This window comes from Misgurnus anguillicaudatus, chromosome 2 (assembly GCF_027580225.2).
Source record: "Misgurnus anguillicaudatus chromosome 2, ASM2758022v2, whole genome shotgun sequence".
In the NCBI taxonomy this organism is placed as follows: Eukaryota; Metazoa; Chordata; class Actinopteri; order Cypriniformes; family Cobitidae; genus Misgurnus; species Misgurnus anguillicaudatus.
This window is the reverse complement of record NC_073338.2, coordinates 24,597,888-24,618,740: the sequence shown is the minus strand read 5'-3', so window position 1 is coordinate 24,618,740 and position 20,853 is coordinate 24,597,888. Positions and strand designations below refer to the sequence as shown.

At 35.4% G+C, this 20,853-nt stretch overlaps 2 protein-coding genes across 2 annotated transcripts; one reads left to right on the top strand and one right to left on the bottom strand.

Moving 5' to 3' along the window:
• Positions 1-762: 762 nt before the first annotated feature.
• LOC129442896 (uncharacterized) lies at positions 763-8,630 on the bottom strand. Its single transcript, XM_073875255.1, has 13 exons — positions 8,331-8,630; positions 7,995-8,142; positions 7,728-7,872; positions 7,544-7,587; positions 7,383-7,415; positions 5,759-5,803; positions 4,952-4,996; positions 4,353-4,382; positions 4,145-4,189; positions 3,944-3,964; positions 3,187-3,331; positions 1,178-1,252; positions 763-1,097 (listed from the first exon to the last, which is right to left on the bottom strand). The coding sequence occupies exons 2-13, from the start codon at positions 8,052-8,054 to the stop codon at positions 985-987; spliced, it is 801 nt and encodes a 266-aa protein (XP_073731356.1). The 5' UTR covers positions 8,055-8,142; positions 8,331-8,630; the 3' UTR covers positions 763-984.
• A 249-nt stretch (positions 8,631-8,879) lies between these two features.
• Positions 8,880-18,267, top strand: LOC129446026 (uncharacterized). The gene is made up of 4 exons (XM_073858239.1): positions 8,880-9,074; positions 10,237-10,285; positions 16,920-18,117; positions 18,254-18,267. The coding sequence occupies exons 1-4, from the start codon at positions 8,974-8,976 to the stop codon at positions 18,265-18,267; spliced, it is 1,362 nt and encodes a 453-aa protein (XP_073714340.1). The 5' UTR covers positions 8,880-8,973.
• The last annotated feature ends 2,586 nt before the right edge of the window (positions 18,268-20,853 follow it).

Below are 20,853 nucleotides of genomic sequence, written 5' to 3'. Positions count from 1 at the left end.
GGTTGTTTATATAGATCCGGTTTTCTGTGTCTTTCTAAAATAATTGAAGAAGAGAGAATTAAGCAGAGCTTTCATGCAGGTAAATGAATTATTGATGATTCAGTCAGTAGCAAATTTTAATTATAGGCTCGTATTCTCGCCTTTAAATAAGTGTTTAACTTAATTTACATAGTATTTAAAGTATTAAAAATGAGAGCGCCAGAGACTACCAACCATTTAAAACAAAACCACTCATTTTATTGTGTTTTTAAATATTTTAGAACCAGCTTTACACTAACTTCCGCTCTCCAGGTTCATTGTGTGTTTCATATGAACTCCACTTTAATAATGGTGAAGGTGCATCACACAGACATGTCTTTGTGAATAATATTGTGTCACTGGTAATGCTAAAGGTTATCTTCATGCTTTACTGCTGGTTTAAACTACCCGCGTCCCTGCCTGAGACTTCTAGAAAGAGCAAGACTGTTATAAGTCACATATTTTCTTGGTAACATTTGGCCCTCTGCTTTGATAAACCATCACCTTCCCCATACGGCAAAAAAATATATTTCAAAATATATTTTGAAATATATTTCAAAATATACAAAAATTGGCCAAAAAATATATTTGCTGAAATACATTTTTTAAATATATTTTTGAAAATATATTTCATATCAATATATTTTTGGCAAGTTTTGTATATTTCTAGAAATATATTTTAAAATATATTTAACACTCCACATATTTCAGTCCAAGGAAAATACATTGCAAAATATATTTAAATATAAACTTTATTTGATGTTTCCAGCATTTGTAAATATAGAAAACCAATGTGAGCAAAATGTTTACAGTATATGTGTAATGCATGCAAAATATGTGACAATTAAACTTATATTGTAACCCAGAACTCTGGAATTCAAGTGGGGTTTTCTTTATTAACATCCTCTGTTTTCACCTCTACAACTGCCTTCATCTTCAGATGTAATGCTTCATCCTCATGGATAATTAAACTAAATATGTTTGTTTTTTTTCAAGCAGTCTCAGTTCCCCCAGTTTTGAATTTACTGCAATCCCCAAAGCTCCATTGGAAACGTTTGGGAATCTTTTCTTAACTGCCACTGAAAGAGACAAAGTCATAGCTTTATTTTACATTTTTTTAGAAGATTTAAAAAAAAAATTATTTATATTTTACACTTACTATATATGGCTGCCATGGTTGCCTTGTCAAGGGCACTTCTTCTGTCTGAACCATTGTTGGTTTTGCTCTTGCCTCCTAAAAAGAATACATGACACATAAACATTATAATACTGTGTTGAAGGCCTGCACCATCTTTCTTAAACTAGTTTTGGATTTCCTGATATTTTTAATATTTTTTCAGAATGCTTCTAGACAGTACAGTAAAGAAACTAACTATACTTGAGGATGGCTAGAAATAGTCTTTTATACACTTCTGCATTGCATGTGCAAAAAAACAGAAAAAGATCTACACACTGTTAAAATCCCTTTATTTCAAAAAAGTTTAAAACAGCAACGTTTCGGTCAGAGACCTTTGTCAGGCACTTCTGCTTTGGTGGCCATGATGGCTTGACATCAAGCATTGACATGTGGTTGTAAATCTGTCATTTACTTGTCTGATACAAGTTTCTGTGTGTCATATGTAGTCCAGCATAACGTAATTTTTATCATCAGCGCGAATCAGTGCTGCCCTGACGGCCTGCTAGAGTAATCATTTAAATAATAAATAATTTATATTGTGTATGTGTCAATGCCCAAAACAATGGCCAACGCTTTTTGTTACCTTTCTGGCAACTAGAGATGAATCATATGATTCTGATATGTTTTAGCTTACCTCAGGGGCATCCAAGATGTAGGTGTCTTGGTTTCCGCTGTAGTTTCACTTTTGATGTTTTTAGGTCAAACCGTTGTTGTCTGTCAGTCATATAATGCAGGTCTATGGTCACTTACTAAATGTTACCTCAAAGAGCATGCACAGAGAAGTCCAAATTAAACAACTGTCCATCGTAAGTACACATTGATGGCCTAAGAAATGAAACGAGCGGTTTGTGTGAGAAAACGAACACTATTTATATTGTTTTTGCCTCGTACACAACCGCGTCTGTGCTTACCCTACTGAAAAATCCAGCTAAGACCAGCATAAGCTGGTGAGCTGGTTTTAGCAGGTCCCCAGCTTGGTTTTAGCTGGTTTTGCTGGTGTAGGAAGCTGGTTTTGCTGGTGTAGCAAGCTGGTCTAGCTGTGTTTTGGTCACATTTTAAGCTGGTCTAGCTGGACTTAGCTGGTCATGCTGGAATACCAGCTGGCCCACCAGCATGACCAGCTTTGTCAGGCTGGGAGGACCAGCGTAAACCACCTTAAAGCCTATGCTTGTTTTAGCTGGATTTTTCAGTAGGGTAGTCTGTGCATGCGCCGGAAGTGATATCTCGTGCGTGTACGTCACTCATTGTTTACACAGAACAGAGAGTGTATGTAAGACAGCTAATAGACATTGTACTAATTTGCGCTTATCCGGGATGTTTAAACCGACGTAAAGGAAAACAATTACATATGCTCGCGCAAACTCATCCAGAAGATCACTTCCGGCGCATGCGCGGACTGGTCACGGACGTGGTTGTGTACAAGAGGCAAAAACAATATAAATAGAGTTCGTTTTCTCACACAAACCGCTCGTTTCATGTCTTAGGCCATGAATGTGTGCTTGCGATGGATAGTTGTTTAATTTGGACTTCTCTGTGCATGCTCTTATATGCCTGCATTATATGACTGACAGACAACAACGGTTTGACCTAAAAACATCAAAAGTGAAACTACCGCGGAAACAAATACACATATAGACATAATATATCAGATGAAAAACCAGATCCTATCTTCATTTGTTCTGTTTTTTCACCTCTCAAATATGGGTAGGTTTTTTTTAAAAATACCAACTTTAAGCAAAAACCAGAGCATTTTAATGAGTGGCTTTTGATAGATATCAGATTCAAAGTGATGATCAAAACATACACAGAAGTATAACTGTTTTGGCCTTTTGATGGTTCCATAAGAGCGCCACAATCGTCATTGGCAGGTAAGCGTTTTCTGTTATTTTCTTGTAAGCATTTTCTATTTATAATAGTTAACAGTCTTGTACAGAAACAAAACTACTCAAATAAATGTTTAAGAGGTTGACCTGGCATTTGAAATTGTTTACCTTTCAAATTGCTGTGGATAAGCACATCCAGTGGGAAAGCGGCCATTAAAAGAACACGGACCATTGAAGTGGCCGTTGGGGCATGCAGGGCTGAAGTCCATTGATGCCTCAAAACTTTGATGCCTGTGCCATGACCTAACTCCACCTGTAGTTGTGATCACATATAAAGAAATTGAAGTTTTATTACACAGATCGTATGATACTGTAAATTCATATATTTAATAAAAATTCCTTCATGTTTTTAAATAAAAATTTTCTTTTTTTATGAAAGAAGTTAATATGTTTGGCAAAAGTAAAATTTTAATTATTCACTCCTAAAAATGTTACCTTTTTAATTATTTATTCCAAATTAATATTTTCAACTTTGTCTGGTGATAAGTAGCGGTAACTCTGCTGTAACATTTGCAAACAAATGATGTTACATGTTCACTTGACATGAAAAACCTGTGTGGTTTATGTAAAATACCAGTTAAAGTGAATGTTGTTTTTTCATTTAGTTGAAGAGGAGTGAAATTTGTTTTAGCCAAACTGACATGGTAAAATTTATTAAACATACACTTCAGATCTAAAGCTTTTTAAGATCATGAAAAACAATATACTGAATGATCCCAAGCACCATCTGATGGCCCCCAGATTGAGAACCACTGCTTAAAATCCTTTCAAGCTTTTATTTAGGCATTCTAAGATGCATACGGCAAATAAATAACAAATCTGTTTTTATAATCTTAAAACATTAGCAAAATGTTCAAGTACTTACATAGTCAGCATCACTAGAACACTAAAAAACAAAACAGAATTAAAGTAAACAATATTATTATAGACTGCTGTTGAAGGTAAACTGTTACAAAAAGGATGGAAACAAAGATGAGCTTAAAAACATTTTCTACACACTTCATCCAGAATTTACACTAGTGCAACTACACCATGTATTCTTCCAAGACGAAAACCATATACTTACTTGAGCAGCACCAGACAGGGGAGTCTTGAGTGGAGCTTTCAGCACCTGTAGAATATTCATAGATTAACACAATACACACAATGCTGTAAAACACATATTTTATTCCATAAACACTACTCCATAGTCTGCATTGTATGTCTATATGTATAAATCGTATAATCTTTCTGATCCACTAAACATAAAAGTCATGAAAAAATGTAAAACTTACATCAGTGACATCATCATTTGATTCCACAGGCTACAATTAATACATTAATCAATATGTTAGTACTATAACAGTATTCATATTGAAATTGTTATTCTAAAATAAGCTTTTATTAAAAATCTATGTGCTATCTGGATATTTAAATGATCAAACAAAATGCAGATATAGACCATTTCAAAAAACATAAACAACACTGGTCCCGAAGCACTTCCTGTTTCATTTTTTTAAACACTAGATAAACATTGGGATGAAATTCGTCCAACAGAACATATAGAACTGAACCAAAAAGTTAAACAAACATCCTAAAGATAAGGATATATGTGAAATGAATAAAAAAACAGTCACAAACTGAAACAGGAAGTGTTTCTTGACCAGTAGTATTTACATCTTTTGAAATGGTCGTAAGAAAATACATAGTATAGTTTGCATGTACAGTAATTTGTTCTGTGTGATTATTTTACTCATACCAATAAATTGTTTTATTATTAATGTAAGCTACTTTTTAGCAAACCTATTAATCAGCAAACATGGCTAGTGTCTGGGAAAATCTGTTTAAAAACAGTCATTAATACACAGACATTAAAAAAGGATCCAATACTTACTTTAGGACCAATTGAGACAGGTTTCAGAGATGAAGGCTTTGGCGTCTGTTAGTAAAAAATCCATGTACATGTTACATATACATACAATACATACATATTTAAGTGTGTGTGTGTGTGTGTGTGTGTGTGTGTGTGCGCGCGTGTGGTTTGGTATATGTGGTTTATGAGGAGTAGTGTATAATGACATGTTTATACAGGTGATTATTTTATCATTAACAAATAAATTGTTTTATTATAAATGTAAGTTTCTTTTTAACAGAACTACTTGTCAGCAAACATAGCTAGTGTCTGAAAAAGTCATTAGTCATTAATATTTCAACCCTATATCACGAAATTACGTGACTATTTCACGCATGGACCAGCGTGAAAATGTCACGCTTTGCCGCGTTTGAGTGTGAGCATGTCACGCTTTTCTGTTTGTGTCACTGTCACGTATTGGTTACTCAACTTTTTTGTCCTATTTTCAAACCATTCTCGCTTCGGTTTAGGGTTAGATTTGGTGCTTGTGTTATATGTCACTAAGTATTTGTCACTTTAAATATTGGTTTATAAAAAAAAAAGATACAAGACTTATTCTTTTATATTTTCTAAACTTTAACCAATTGTCACCTGACGTTGGGGTTAGAGTTTGTTTAGGTAAGGATGTCATTTTATGTAAATCTAACCCTAAACCGAAGCGACAATGGTAAGAAAAGCGTGACATTTTCACGCTGGTCCATGCATGAAATAGTCACGCAATTTCGTGATACTGGGTTGTAATATTTATGCTGTAACACAGACATTACATAAAATGTATCTTATACTTACTTTAGGAGCAACTGAGACAGGATTAAAAGATGAAGGCTTTGGCACCTGTAAGTGAAAAATTCCTTTACTTGTCAAATATACATATTGTACATACATATGTGTGTGTGTATGTGTGCATAAGTAATTTAAAGTTACACCATTAACAACATTACATGAACATCATGGATACTTGCAACAAATTCCCCAGGAAAAAAACATTGTGTGTTCAATAATGCAGTGAGCAGCACACTGGGACAAAAAAGACAAACTGTGCAATTATATTTTTTTGTGGTGTGGACTTAACAAAGCCTGCATTGAATGTATGCATTTTATAAAAGCATTAGGTTTTACAGACAGTAAACTGGGTAAATGTAAGGGTGTTATGGGTGGTTGCTAAGCTGTTAGATTAAGAAAATACATATAGACCTTTTGCGTGTTTGCAAACAGAGATGACGTTTTTTGTGGGCGTAGCCCAACTGGTGGCAGAAAGTGAATGCTTCTCAATAGCTGTGTGAAGTGTTTTAACATTAAACTGTGATTTTTAAGGATCCGGTGTTCTGCAGAAGTCTGTTTCCCCTATATTTCTCTTAAGTGTAATGTTTCTTATGACGTTTTGACCAAGTTACATTTATTTTTTAAAGAAATTAAAAGTTTAAATGGCTTGACTACTAATTGTGTGCATGTATGTAATGTATATGTATTGTTCTTTATTGGTAAACCAATTATTTTTACAGTATGAATCGCTGAACTACTTATAAGAGCAATACTATCATGTATTCTGTATAATATCATTTATTAAATATTTCATCATTTCCTGTTTTCAATTTCTTCCTTATATTTTTAGCATACGTGTTTTATCTAAAAATATTATGTTTACATCCAAATTAATCTGTATAGGCCTATTTATATATTATTAACACTTTACATCGTGTGTGTGTGTGTGCTATGTACATATATTTATTTATTAGTAAACATAATAATTTAGAACAAACATGAAGAAGACATAGGCTAAGATATAAGGTAAAAAGAAGTAATAGAAAACGAAAAAAAAAGAAAACTTATGAACTCATTCAAATCTTTAATCTTTTTTTTTAAATTATAAACGTAACGTGATGAAAACGCTATAAGAAACACATAGAGGGATCAGACTTCGACAGAACACCGAATATCTTCTCTAGTTAGTTTCTATTCAAATTATTAAAACATTTCCAAATGATTTCATCACTCCAGTCTGTCCGGTTGAGGGCTTTTATTGCAACCATAAACACTTACGTTTATCTTCAAATGGTGTCTTCGACGATGGTATACTATAAAAATGAAGGTCATCTATTTTGGCATTCCTATTCTGACACTCAACAGCACAACACAACATTTTCTAGTGAGTTATATTGTTGGTTTCATTTGTGTGTCATTCATTTCCACTGTTTTTCTGCCACCACATGCGCGCGTGACGTAACTGTGACGTCGACTCGCAAAAGGTCTATAACGCTGAGTGTTATAAACACTTTGTACATTGGTGATTGTTACACTGATGCTTACTTGTATAATTGTAAACTGCTTTCAAACAACAACCATTAGAACACAACAATCACTTACAATAAGTGACGATTATTATACCAAACAATAAATTAGATTTAAAACTTACATCAATTTCATCTGCACTTGATTTAATAATGGGCTAAAATGAATAAGCAGAAATGTTAGTATGGAGCATTGCAATTTGCAGTTAAAAAGTTTAATTTTGTCTAGTTATCTAAATGCATAACTGTGTTTATATTATGTAAAGGAAATGAGCATAATTCTTACCTCCCTAAGTAAGTGCTCTGTAGCCAGAAGGAGAGGAGGGATTTCTGTGAAAGTAAAAATAAATGTGAATAGACTGTGATAAATAAAGCAGAAAGACCAAACTCTGGTAATGTATAGACACACAAACACGCACACAAATGTGCCCACGTTTATATATTATTATATTAACAGTGTTATTACTTACTTTCAAGTATTTTATTTTTCAGTCTCTCATTCTCTTTTCTTATAGCCATGTTCTCTTCTCTCAGCTCCTTTATTACGCGCTGTAGATGCTCAATTTTTTTTTCATTCCACACCTTTAGATCATGTACGTCTGGCGTTAAGTGTGCCTTTAACACATGTTTTACAATAAAGAACTACTATTAATTTGTTAATGTTTTTATATACATTATATGTGTATGTGTTTTGTTATGAAAAGTTCAACTGAAACTAAATTCTAGTCAACACTGACCTTTTTCTTAGCTACTGGTTCCTCTGTCATCTCTGTCTCTGCCGCCTGTAACAGCTTCATTGAAGGTTTACTTTTCTCTTAAGATTATGTGGCTTGGGTATCTTGGCTTTAATTTCCTGAAGTTTTATTTGTAAAGTCTTTTCCCTTTCTGAGGAGGTAGAATAAGGCTTAGACTGTCATGTGTACAAGTACATAATATGGCCCTGATAACATGATGAACTCAAGGAATATTTTACTGGCATCTTGTTTTATGTCTATAAATAGTATACAGAATGAAAATGACCATAAAACATAATAAAACAGTACGCTGGTTAACAGAATAATGAAAACCCACACCTGCTATCTTAATAATGGAAGCCTCATTGACCGGCCACCCGCCTTTAGGCTCCTTGCCTTGGCGCCATTCCACCAAATATACGTCCTTTTCCTCCAAATGCATGGCATACTTAGCTTCATCAAATTCTCTGATATGTTCTGTGGGCAGAATTGAAAATTTCCCATCTTCCACCCATTTAATTAACGCAAACATACTGCCTAACGTTACTCCAATCTTCAGTCCAGTCAGAATTCGCGCTTCAAACAACGGTTGTTTAAAAAAAGTTATGACGTCATGAAATGCGTTCTTAAATTAAAAATTTTTTTAACGGTAACTACACAACCTTACATTTGTAGGATTCTTGATAATACTAGGCACATAATTTATATTTTTAAAATGTAGTTTCATATTTTAAAATCCCTAAGGCGTTGCACAATGCGCATGCGCATACATTGTTGCGCGCGAATCCAGTAAGGAGACGACGCACTTTTTGACTTCCCTCAAAATTGCTTGGTAAGCATAGTTTTTTTTTCTAAAAGTAACAACATTTTTTTATTTTAAATGTTTACCATTTGTGTTTCACAATTAATCCTCCGTTTTACCTTCATTCCACAGATAAGATATGATTCAATTTGACGTGAACACGGGAGATTCACTACCACAATGAGCGAGCCTCCACATAGGATTTCGTATAAACGTTATCTAACTCATCCTGAAGAAACAATTCCTGCAAGAACCCAAAGAAGATGGGCACAGAAAAAAAGGTGAGTGGATAACATTAGTGTTATCTTTAACAGCTTTATTCATAGGTGTAACGAGAGTATTTTTCCCAATAATTATACTTTATTAAGCACTTTTTCGTCGACTTTAATTTCTAAAGACGTTACATTTCTTTCTGTTATCGCAATCGCTTAATGGACAATAATATTTAGTCACTTCAAATCATGCAAGGGAAACTGGGTGTGTTCGACTACCCGCTGCGCATACTGAGCAGCGCATGACATTAAGATCTCGCGAGAGCAGACTGCTGCGTATGCTAGTTTTCGCTCTCGTGGTACTTTGATGTCATACCCTGATCAGTCTATGCAGTGCAGTATGAAGTCATACACGGCCAAACTTGCGACCTCAGTTTTTAGTCAAGGAGGAAGGTGTCAGCTAAACCATTCTAAATATCAGCGTTAATTTAACATTACAGTTGAATAAACATATCGAGGTGAGTTTAAAGGATATGTGTATGTATGTATTTATGGTAAGCTCCGTCGTTAGATAGCTATTACATAACTGGCCTAATGTTTATGACTCAACAAGCGCTTTAGTTCGCTCTGTTTGTCAGTACATTATGTGAGGAAAATGTAAGTTACGTGTTCTCTCAGTGCGATTTAAAAGGATAGTCCCCAGGAGTAGTCTAGTATTATTAATTTTGAATATTAGTTGATACACGTTTTACCACCGTTTACTATACTAAATCATACTACAGTATATTTTCATATGGGCATGTATAGCAAATAACGTATAATAAAAAATAGATTTATAACAGTAAGTTACACTCAGCTAGTACTGATGGCAATAGATTAAATTATTTGATTGATTGCATGTCTATAATATTAGCAGTTAAAAAGCTGTTGGTGGACTTATGTTTTTGTTCTTTCAAGAATATATACATATAACCAAATTATATTGGTGTAGCTATATTTTAAATTGCAGTGTGCTGTTTTACAAGTCGTTATAACATTCATAGTCATAGTTACATTAATAAAACTTATTTTTCATGACTACATAGTATACAACGAATGGTGTATGTTGTTTAATAACGTAATGTGTGTAACCTGCAAACAAACAATTACAACCTAACTAGGCTAGTTGTTTTGTGGTTAACTTTCCTTAATGTGATGTCACATAATTGTTTATTTTATACATTTTTTCCAGAATTAAGGCAGCAGAAGAGCTTGAGGATGTTCTCGAGGAAGGTCAAAAGGTATGCTTTTTAAAGTCTAATAGATGATTCATTGGTGAATAATTAGGTAAATAGTACAGTAAATAAAAAGGTTACTATTGTGTGCTACAATTAATACAAATAACCACCTTATTGATCTGTTTTAAATATCAAGGTTAGTGTCAACGCACTCTAGGGGTCCAATCACACTAAAAGCGTTTATGGCAGTTACAGGTGCCTTTTTCAAATGATATTCTATGGGCAGGGAGCGTTTGCGCTGTTTATGCGTGCCGAGCGCATTGCGGTTTTTGCCGCCAGTTGCAGCACGCGCCTTTAAAGGAGCGCTGAGAGCGGAGAAGCGCCCGACGTCATTCGAGTCTTTCCATTGTCCAATAGATTAAGGGGAGAGGCGGGCATTATGTTGTGGTGAGGGAAGTTTACAGTTGCTTTGAAGAACCAGACTCCACTCACTCACTCTCTCCTCTGTGTTTGTGCACCTCTCAAACAAGGTCAGAGCAAACGCCCTCTTTTTAAAGTTTGTGCTAAGATGACAGTTAACAGCAAAAGAGCGCTCACGCTTCAGTATTTGATTGACAAGACAGATGACTCGGTGGTTGCTTAGTAATATAAAAAGCCGCGTTGCACTGCTCTTTTTTAAAAAAAGGCAGTGCGTCGCGCCTTGCGTTTCCAAGCGAATATGGTTGCAGAATAGTCGCAAAAGCTGGTAGGGGTGCCATAGAAGCACTTTGGTAGCATACTTCTCTGTGTGCTTTTACTCTCGCAGAACTGCACAGGTCTGCGCAGCATGAAGTCAAACACAACCCCTGTCTTCACGTGCTTGTAACCCTAACCAGTCATACCAAAAATTTCAACCCAGACAAACATTGTTTTCATGATTGATTGTTGATTTAACATTTGAGTACTTGGGTACTCATGCCAATCGCTAGCACTGTACAGTTGGTGGCACCGAGATTTACTTTGGTAGCACCAGACTCGTGATTTGGGGCAAGAAAGAAAGAAACACTAAAACTACCTCAAAGCGTGCTTAACGCATAAATACAGCAAAAGAAAAAAATGAAGAGATCACTCCCAGATTAATTTCAGATTATTATTCGTGTTTCATTCTGTCAAGTAATGACAACATTAGGGCTGAAACAATTCATCGAGTAACTCGATTTACTCGATTCAAAAAATTCCTCGAGGCAGAATTTCGTTAAATTCCTATGACGCGCACTACACGCGCCGAGATCTGATTCACACGGACCGTTGTTCAATGTTCAGGAAGCACATCATAGCGCGTGGTACATTTTGAATTTAGTTGGCGCGATGGCGGAGCGAATATGTCCATAAACGGCAGAGAGAGAATGTCTAAAGTTTGGGATCATTACATTATCATTACATTCAGCATCTGAACCGAAAACATCCACTGCCGTTTCACCAAGCGTCGATGAAACAAGGTAACGTAGCTTCCGCTGATTTATTCCCATACTGTATTTGTAGCGATGTCGTTATGCGGTTTGACTAGATATGATGTTTAGCTTTGATGTTTTTAAGTAGTAAACGTATTCACGTTCAATTGCAGGAGAGTATAGCTTAAAAAAGAACCCCTTCACACACACGCATGCACTTTACAGGTGTGTGTACCAAAAAAACAGCACCACAGTGCAATCATATATGGGCAACTTGTAATCTGACATATTTTGTTCAATAATAATAATCTCTGTTTTATTGGAGTTTAGCATAATGAAGTTATTCTCTCTCACGCGAGTCAGACCGATCGCGCAATGCATCACATTAGGGCTGTGTATCGCCAACAATTTCCCGATACGATACGTATCCCGATACAAGGGTCCCGATACGATGCGCATCACGATACAAGACTATTTTAAATTACATTTTTTGTTCAGAATTTAGTAACATTATTATTATCTGTTTATTGTACATTGAATAAGCAGTGTTGTAACAGTTGTGTTTTTGTCATTCATTTATTAGCTTTTGGGGTAACATAGAAATGCTTAAAATCCCAGAGTTAGTACTTATGTTTTTTTAAGAGCAGTTTTACAAAGATAGTGCCTTACTCTAAGCATTATATTTGTCTCTAACTTAATTATTCTATGACAGCTATAGTTTGAAGTAGCTCTGTATCTCTTCTCTAGACATACACTTTTCACATGCAAATCTTTGTCGTGTTTCTTCTCTAATGCATTAGTACTGTTTTATAAGAGAGTGGCTAATAAAAGCCCTTTGCAGTAGTATAGGCTAAGATATCTGCGCTTTATACTGAACTCATTGATTTTAAATACATGCGCGCGAGAGAGACCGCGCGAGGACGCGGCTCGCTATGCACACACATGCGCCAGCAAGACAGAGACGCAAAGTGAAAGTACACCCCGCTACCTTTAACTCTACGTACTCCACGAGACACATGCGTCCTTTCCATATGGATCACGGATCAACAGCGATTCGTCACGTTACTTTCAAAAGTGCATCCGAATCGATACGGAAGGTGCTGTATCGATGTGCGCATCGTCAGGCGTCCATGACGATGTATCGTCGTATCGATATTTTGAACAAAGCACTACATCACATATGCTTAAACTTTTATGTAGCCACGCAACAATAATTTCAGCATGCTTTCACTGTATACAGCAGGACGTGATGTTGTGATTTTTCTAATGGATTCTTAACCTAAAATGCACCGCAATGCAAGTGATGCAAACCAAATGCAGCGTTCTATTGAAAATGAATTATGTATTTCTGCCGTACCAAAATGCAATGAAGCAACTGAACGTCTGACTGGGGTGTCACTCTTCCTCACGCACAGCACGCGTGCATACACAAACACAGGTGCACGTGCACGCACACACACAGGTTGTTACCATAGCAAATAGGCTCACCCCAGAAATGATATATTATATGTTAGTAGCCTAATGGTAAATGCTGCAGGTGTAGAAATGTACATAAACCAGATATTTACTTTGATGTCAGGGCTAGATTACAGCATGAAACCTGTTGTGCATATTAATAAATTAAAGTGTTTAATTGTTGGCACTGGCACTTATAAACACTAAATGGGTAAAAATTGAAATAAATAGTAGGGCTGGGTATTGTTAGCAATTTCACAATTCGATTAGATTTCGGTTCAATTCAATATTGATTTACTTCCTTCAATATCGATACAATAATATGTAAATACACAAGCAATTAAGTACTTGAGTATATTTTTAAATAATGTATGTAGTATTACTAATGTTCAGAGGTGGAAAAAGTACTAAAATATTGTTCTCAAGTAAAAGTAAAGTTACTTTAATAATATTTTACTTAAGTAAAAGTAAAGTTACTGGTCTAAAAATCTACTCAAGTAAAAGTAAAAAGTAAATCATCTTAACTTTACTCAGAGTAAAAGTAACTTTTTTTACAGCGGGGAGAGGTGGAGGATTTTAGTATAGTTCAAAAACGACAAGGGAATATAAATCTCAAACTAGCTGTTTTTAATTGTAGGAACATCTTTACAATTAAAGTGCGATAACAAAAAGTTAATAAAATAAAAAGCTTTTTTAAAGTAAGAAACATTTATGGAATTATTTAATGATTTTACATGTGAGTTATGCACTTTTGAAGGTGGTCAGCAGCTTGTAAATACAATCACTATAGTAAGGTTGTAATTGATGTATGGCTGGTAACATACATTATTTTATTAAACTATATATCTAGTTTAAATGAGCATATAATGAGATGAGTGCCATGTCATACTTTTGACATGTTTATTGTCTTCTAGCTTCCCTGACCTGGGTACCTGACCTTTATTCTCTCTCTCTCTCTCTCTCGCTCTCTCTCTCTCTCTCTCTCTCTCTCTCTCTCTCTCTCTCTGCAATGTCTAATGACCTGCGCATTCACGAGGACCCGAAGCTGCTACTGCGGAGGATAATGCGCATTGTATTAAAAACGCGATGTGCAAATGAGCGGTAAAACCCAGTCTGCAATTTTGTACTTGAGAGCATGAATCCTACCTTTCATAGGAATGAAACACTCGCTTCGCGTCAGTGGAAAGTGGTCACTTAAATATGGCCAGGGGTTTCTTTCATAAGATTTGAACTGAGGCGGGTCTGCATTACATTGAGTGCATGTCAGGTACTCCTTAAAATAGCGGAGATGCGGTTTAGTAAAACAAACTAGAAAATTACAACAGTATTAGAAGCATACAAATCAGCGCTACGCTGCCTCTCTCCCTCTCTCGTTTGCTCGCTCACACACAGACACCTAGCGTGTGTATCAACTCCTGCGTGAGACAAGAATGCGCATCCCTGTTAATTGTGGAAGTTAAAAACGACTGAGCTACAGTGGCCTGGCAAAACACATTTGAGACATAAGGCGCAGCATCTCAAAAAGACCTGCGTGTTTCACAATTACTCTAAAAGACCATAATGACAATTTCGCGCGTGGAGCAACAGTTATGTGCGATCTACCGGCATTGCCTTTGCGATCGACGTATTGGACACCCCTGCCCTAAACCATCCGCTGACTGTTTAGATATAACATGAATATAATTCTGTAAAAATATGCACATAGTTTGTTATTCAGTCGCTGGGTGCGCTGCATTATATAAATACAGTAATACTGCCAATCACTGTGTATAATGATGATGATTAGACGCTTAACGTTAGTCAGTTCGTGGAAGTTAATTCCGGTTAACATATAGAATTAATATGTCACGTTTAATTACTATTTGTACTGGTTTTAATGTCTTACAACAGAAACAGGACATATATGTATATAAGAATGACATTATTTATCTCTTAGTTGCATTAAAGTACAGTATATGACAGTTCAGAGACTAGTAGCAAAAGCGCAAACATTAACCTGGCTTTGAGAGCAAATGTGACGTAATGACGTCGCAGATATGCAAATTAGTATGTCAAGAATCGATTCTAAATCGAATCGGGACCCTAAGAATCGATTCTGAATCGATTCATGAGGGTCCAAGCGATTTCCACCCCTATTTGATCACGTTGATGGTGCAGGCTTGAAAGAAGTGCTGCTGTTTGCCATCTTTGATCTTTCTGTTTTGATACAACGCTGAACGCTCTCACTAGAGTGTTGCCCACAGCACCGCCACTGGCCGGGGGGCTGAATCGATTCATAGGATTTGATGAATCGATATTGAATTGAGAAACAAATAATTGCAATGAATTGATGAATCGATATTTTTACCCAGCCCTAATAAATAGGCTTATTTTTTGGAGCCAAATACCTCTGTTTTTTTAGAAATAAAAGCCAAATGCTTGAACATTTTACAGCCACGTCATTTTCGTTATGCATTATTTGTTTTGGTCGTTTAAAAACACACACAAAATTTTTATCCAATTACTCGATTAATCGATCGATTCGGTGCCAGATTAATCGATTACAAAAAGAATCGATAGCTGCAGCCCTAGACAAAATTTCTGCCAAATTATTGAAAAGTTTTATTTGCATTTAGTTACTTAAAAATCAAATTGGGTAAAAAATAGTCAAAATGGCAAAAAGATGCAACATTTTCAGATTTTGAATAACTGCAAAGAAATCAAGTTTATATTAATTTTCAACAACACAATAGTACTGTACTAACCTGTATTTTAGGAATAGTTAAAAATAAATATTTGATTAAATAACTCTGATTTTAATTACATCTTTCATGTGTGCTATCATGCTCTAAATGTTTTACATTGCTGTTAGGTTATGTTATGTCACTACTGAGGTTTGCTTTTGTTGAACTTCAACAGACACTGGATTGAAGTGGTCACAATACATCTAGAAATCATGGTTAAAGGCAAAACTGGTGTGGTCTTTAATTCTTTTCTGTGGCTAGATATTTATTACAAATAAATTATTATATATATATAAATTATGGATAAACATCTCTTTCAGCATCTTAACCATACTCCTAAGTTAGCACATCTTGAACTTGTGTAAACTATATGCTACTTTCCCCTAAATTGAGTTTAAACATCTTTTAACTAACTGTACTAATAGAAATATCCATAAAGTCAACACCGTTATTCTCATTATTTCAAATATAAAATGTTACATTTCCCTATCTTTGTTTTAAATAGTTTCACTGAGCACTTACTTTATGCACATCTGGATGTCAATATACTAAATAGCTGTGCAAAAACAATGTTGCACTGCTTCATAGACGTATCTGAGTGTTTGTCAAGCATAAAAGACATAAAGGGGACTGACAAAGTTTGTGCGTGTTCTTGCTTTTTATCCTATCCGCAATGACCTAATTAAATTGAACACACATGGTGTAATTTGCTTAAACTTATTCAAGAAAAGTTTCTTCTGATGTAAATTGGACTTTAACTTGAATGTCAGCTTGCTTGCAAAATAAGCTGCCTTGCGAATTCGTTCTGCAGCATCTTCTCTGCATTGAGAAGTGCTGTGTCTTTACACTGCACACAACTCCTTGCAACCATTCTGGATGGTACTTGCCTCACACAGCCGTATCCATCAGGGGAATGTCATGTAAACATGTGAAGTCCTTTCTGATTACATAGAATCACTTTACATTTTCATTTTGTTATTCCTGTCAAGAAATGTCACCATGTCATGAATGCAGTCCACTGGCTACAGCTTTGACATTAGAGCCTTGATGTGATTTTAACAGGACCCATAATTCTCTTTTTTTTTCCAGAAAATCCCAGAGACCTCTCAAGAAGAAGATGCAAGAACTGCTCCTGATGATGAGTGCACATCCAGGCCTGTTCAAATAGAGGTTCCAGTGGATTCAGGTCACACTAAAGAGCAAACCCAACTACTTCTTTTGGCACTTAAGCTCAAACACAGCTTGACCAATGACTGTCTTGAAGATGTTATGAGAATTATTAATGTGGTTGGTGGTCATGATTCAGTATGCAGGACAAAATACTCCTTTTATAAGGCGTTTGATTATACCAAAGACATTATGAGAATCTGTTATGTATGTGAACAGTGCACTAATATAATGTCAGCTGAACTGGACCATGTTCATTGTGTTCAATGCAACATTACCCATGATAAAGCCAATAGGTTAACCAATTTTTTTATATACCTCTCACTGGAAGATCAAATAAAAAAACTTTTAGAAATGCCAGGAATTATAGACAGCATAGTACAAAAGCAATCAGAATCGTCAACATCTTTCAGTGATATTACTGATGGACTTTTGTATCAGAACGCTATACGTGCTTCAGACAAGCCCCTTCAAACACTTACCTTGACATTTAGCTGTGATGGTGTGCCTGTTTTTAAAAAGTCCCCCTGTAGTATTTGGCCCCTTTTATGCACAGTTAATGAGTTGCCAGTGAAAATGAGACAGGATAATGTACTCCTTTGTGGACTGTGGTTTGGGGATGAGAAGCCTCATATGACAACATTCTTAAAACCTTTTGTAGATGAATGTGTTAAGCTAGAGGACAGTGGATTCACATGGGAAAAAGAAAAAGGAGTTTTTATCAATACAAAAGTCATCCCCCTAGTTCTGGTCAGTGATTCTGTTGCCAGACCTTTATTACAAAACATCAAACAGTTTAATGGTGAATATGGCTGCTCATATTGCCTTCACAAAGGTAAAGTGGTTGAAAAGGGTAGAGGATCCACTCGTGTATATCCTTTTCAACAAAACCTTGAGCTCCGCAATCAGGAACAAACCAATGAATTTGTAGAAAATGCACTAGAGTCAGGTCAGCCTGCTTTTGGTGTAAAAGGACCGAGTATTTTGTGTCGACTTCCCAGTTTTGATGTCATTGAAGGGTGTGTCCCAGACTACATGCATTCGGTTCTTTTGGGTGTTGCAAGAACTGTAACAGGGCTGTGGTTAAACAGTGAAAACCATGAAAAGCACTGGTATATAGGTAGGTCTCGACACTTGATTGATGAGTTGCTCTTAAAGATCAAACCACCATGCAATGTACCTCGTGTCCCAAGGTCAGTCACATTGAGGAAATTCTGGAAAGCCCATGAGTGGTACATGTGGCTCTTTTATTACAGCTTACCTGTTCTAAAAGGTATCTTGCCAGAACCATTGCTAAATCATTGGTCCAAATTAGTTAAGGGTGTATCACTTCTGTTAGGTGAAAATATAACCAGAGAGCAGATTACTGAATCTGAATCACTTCTAACAGATTTTGTGAAAGACATGGAGGTTTACTATGGAGAAACCAATATGTCTTATAATGTCCATCTTTGCCTCCATTTACCAAGAAGTGTAGTTAATTGGGGGCCTTTGTGGGCTCATTCTGCCTTTGTATTTGAGTCCTATAATGCAAAACTTCTAGACATGATCAAAAGCACTCAAGGGGTTGCACTACAAATTGTCAAAACCTTTTGGTTACAAAAGGCTTTACCATTTTATGGTCAGACTATTATGCAAGATGCCTCCAATGAATGCAAAGAGATCTTTGAAATTCTGACAAGACCAAAACAGATGAAACATGTGACTCGCACATGTGACATAACTGCACTTGATCGCCCTAAAGTACGAATACTTGGCAGAGATGACTATATAGCATTGAGTCGTTATGGGGTTCAAAGAGCCAGGGTCAAGTACTTTCAAAGGATTGTTGCAAATGGTGAAGTGATTCACTCAGAAGATTACAGTTGTGTGTTTAAACGCAACTCCTTCACTGTTATGTTGAATGATGACGATCAAAACTTTTTCAGTATTAAAAGTTTTGTGATTTGCCAAAATGAAAATGAGGAGATGTGTTATGCCATTGGAAGGTTTTATGAACGAGCAAAGCACAGTCTCTGTGCCTCAAATCCAAGGTACTTTGAACCAGTCTCAAAACATCTCGGCCATCTTACAGCCATTCCTGCTTCTGATATCAAATGCATGATCATTCACACTGAGAAACTACAAGTGGATTACATTTGTATAAATATTAACCACTGTGAATTCCTTAAATGAGGTGTCGGTTGAAGCCAAGAGAAATCTGTGTCAGTTTTGTTTTCTGTAATTTGTATCTTTTTTAACTGTGATGATGAATTCATATGAAAAAGCTATGTATCCAGTACAGAAGCAGTTTGTTATTTTGTACAATGTAATATATATTTCCAGTGGGATTGTAAAGCAATTTACATGAAAGATTTTGAACTTTGTAATTGTACTTTGTTATGCTTATTTATTTCCTTTACATGGTGTCTTCATAATTTTAGGATGACATACTTTATTGAATATTTGATAGCAAAAAGTAATGTACAGAGCATGTCCACTAAATTACCAACCTTAAATATTGTGTATTGTTGTTATTAATGTCAAAATCAGATGTACACTGCATAGGTATTGAGGGATTAATAAAGCTGTAATTTTTCCTAATTCTTACTAAACCTTTGCTTTTGTCACATTTTTTTTAGATTTTAGTAGGCTCTTACATCTAAATTTGCATTTACCTAATTGTATGGCTTTTGTAAGGTTAGAAATATATTTTCTTACCACTGAAATGTATTTTAAAATATGTTTTGAGATATTAAAGTTGAATATAAATATATTTTCTTACCCCTGAAATACATTTTAAAATATATTTTGAGATATAAAGTTGAATAGAAATATATTTTCAAGTTCAAAAATATATTTAAACAAGCTTCACCATTTCTAAAATATATTTACAATATATTTCAAATATATTTTGGCCAAAAAAAATATATTTTTTTGCCGTATGGGTCTGGACACTGTTGACATTGCTCTACTCGATATCATTTAGTCAGGAGGAATTTAATTTGTTTACATTTGACTGTATATTATGTGAGTACACTGTTTATAATGATGTGTTTAATAAGCCATGAAACTGATTATTAATTGGTGAGCACAATTGTACAGTAATATTAATGTAGGTCTAATAAAAATGTAATTTTTACCTATTGAATACTAACAAGTCGCAAACGTTCTGCACAAGATAATAAAAACGAATCTTTCTCTAGTGAATCTGTCTCTAGAGGGTGAATTTTATATGAGTGCTCCCATTTGTCACCGTTCACAATATTTGTTTTAAATTTACAGTCTGAGTCCAGGAGATTGAATAGCTATAGCCTCAAATATTTTTTCGCTAACCCTGCAGCCCATTCCCTTTGACCGTTCTATGCCTGTGAATAGATTATTGTATTGACGGTCTGTTTAGATTAGTGAGACACACAGTGAGTCGCCATATAGATAACCTTCATTTTTCTCCCCAAAACACATACTTAAAAAACAGTGAAGCAGAGCCGGGTCAGTGGTTAAGCTTGAAAGAGAAAGAATGCTACTTTTGTGTGGAATTATTTTAGAGTAGTCAATGGCTGATCAGTTGAAATTACTTGTGTACTGGACATTTCTACTATGTGTGTATATAAACAGACAACAAAGCAATGTTTTATGTAGTACTGTTGGGGTGTAAATGTTGTTTGTTGATGGTAGAGTCTCACATTAAGGATAATGTACAAACACATTTATTCAGAGAATTCTAGACACATACATTTTCCAGGAGGTTATTAATGTTTGTGAATAGGCAATTTGGACAAACATATTTCCTTGGACTTTCCCCTGGTACATTCAGAAAAATCCATGCCCTTTATAGAGCAGCAATGGTCCGATTCACGATTTTACATCTTCTTTG

Bases quoted from the DNA above. Each gene is read 5' to 3' on its own strand.
- LOC129442896 (XM_073875255.1), bottom strand. From the start codon at position 8,054: ATGAAGCTGTTACAGGCGGCAGAGACAGAGATGACAGAGGAACCAGTA. The intron at 7,873-7,994 runs GTCAGTGTTGAC...CATGTGTTAAAG, and splicing joins AACCAGTAGCTAAGAAAAAG to GCACACTTAACGCCAGACGT. The intron at 3,332-3,943 runs GTAAGTACTTGA...TCACAACTACAG, and splicing joins GTTCTAGTGATGCTGACTAT to GTGGAGTTAGGTCATGGCAC.
- LOC129446026 (XM_073858239.1), top strand. From the start codon at position 8,974: ATGAGCGAGCCTCCACATAGGATTTCGTATAAACGTTATCTAACTCAT. The intron at 9,075-10,236 runs GTGAGTGGATAA...CATTTTTTCCAG, and splicing joins AGATGGGCACAGAAAAAAAG to AATTAAGGCAGCAGAAGAGC. The intron at 10,286-16,919 runs GTATGCTTTTTA...TTTTTTTTCCAG, and splicing joins TTCTCGAGGAAGGTCAAAAG to AAAATCCCAGAGACCTCTCA.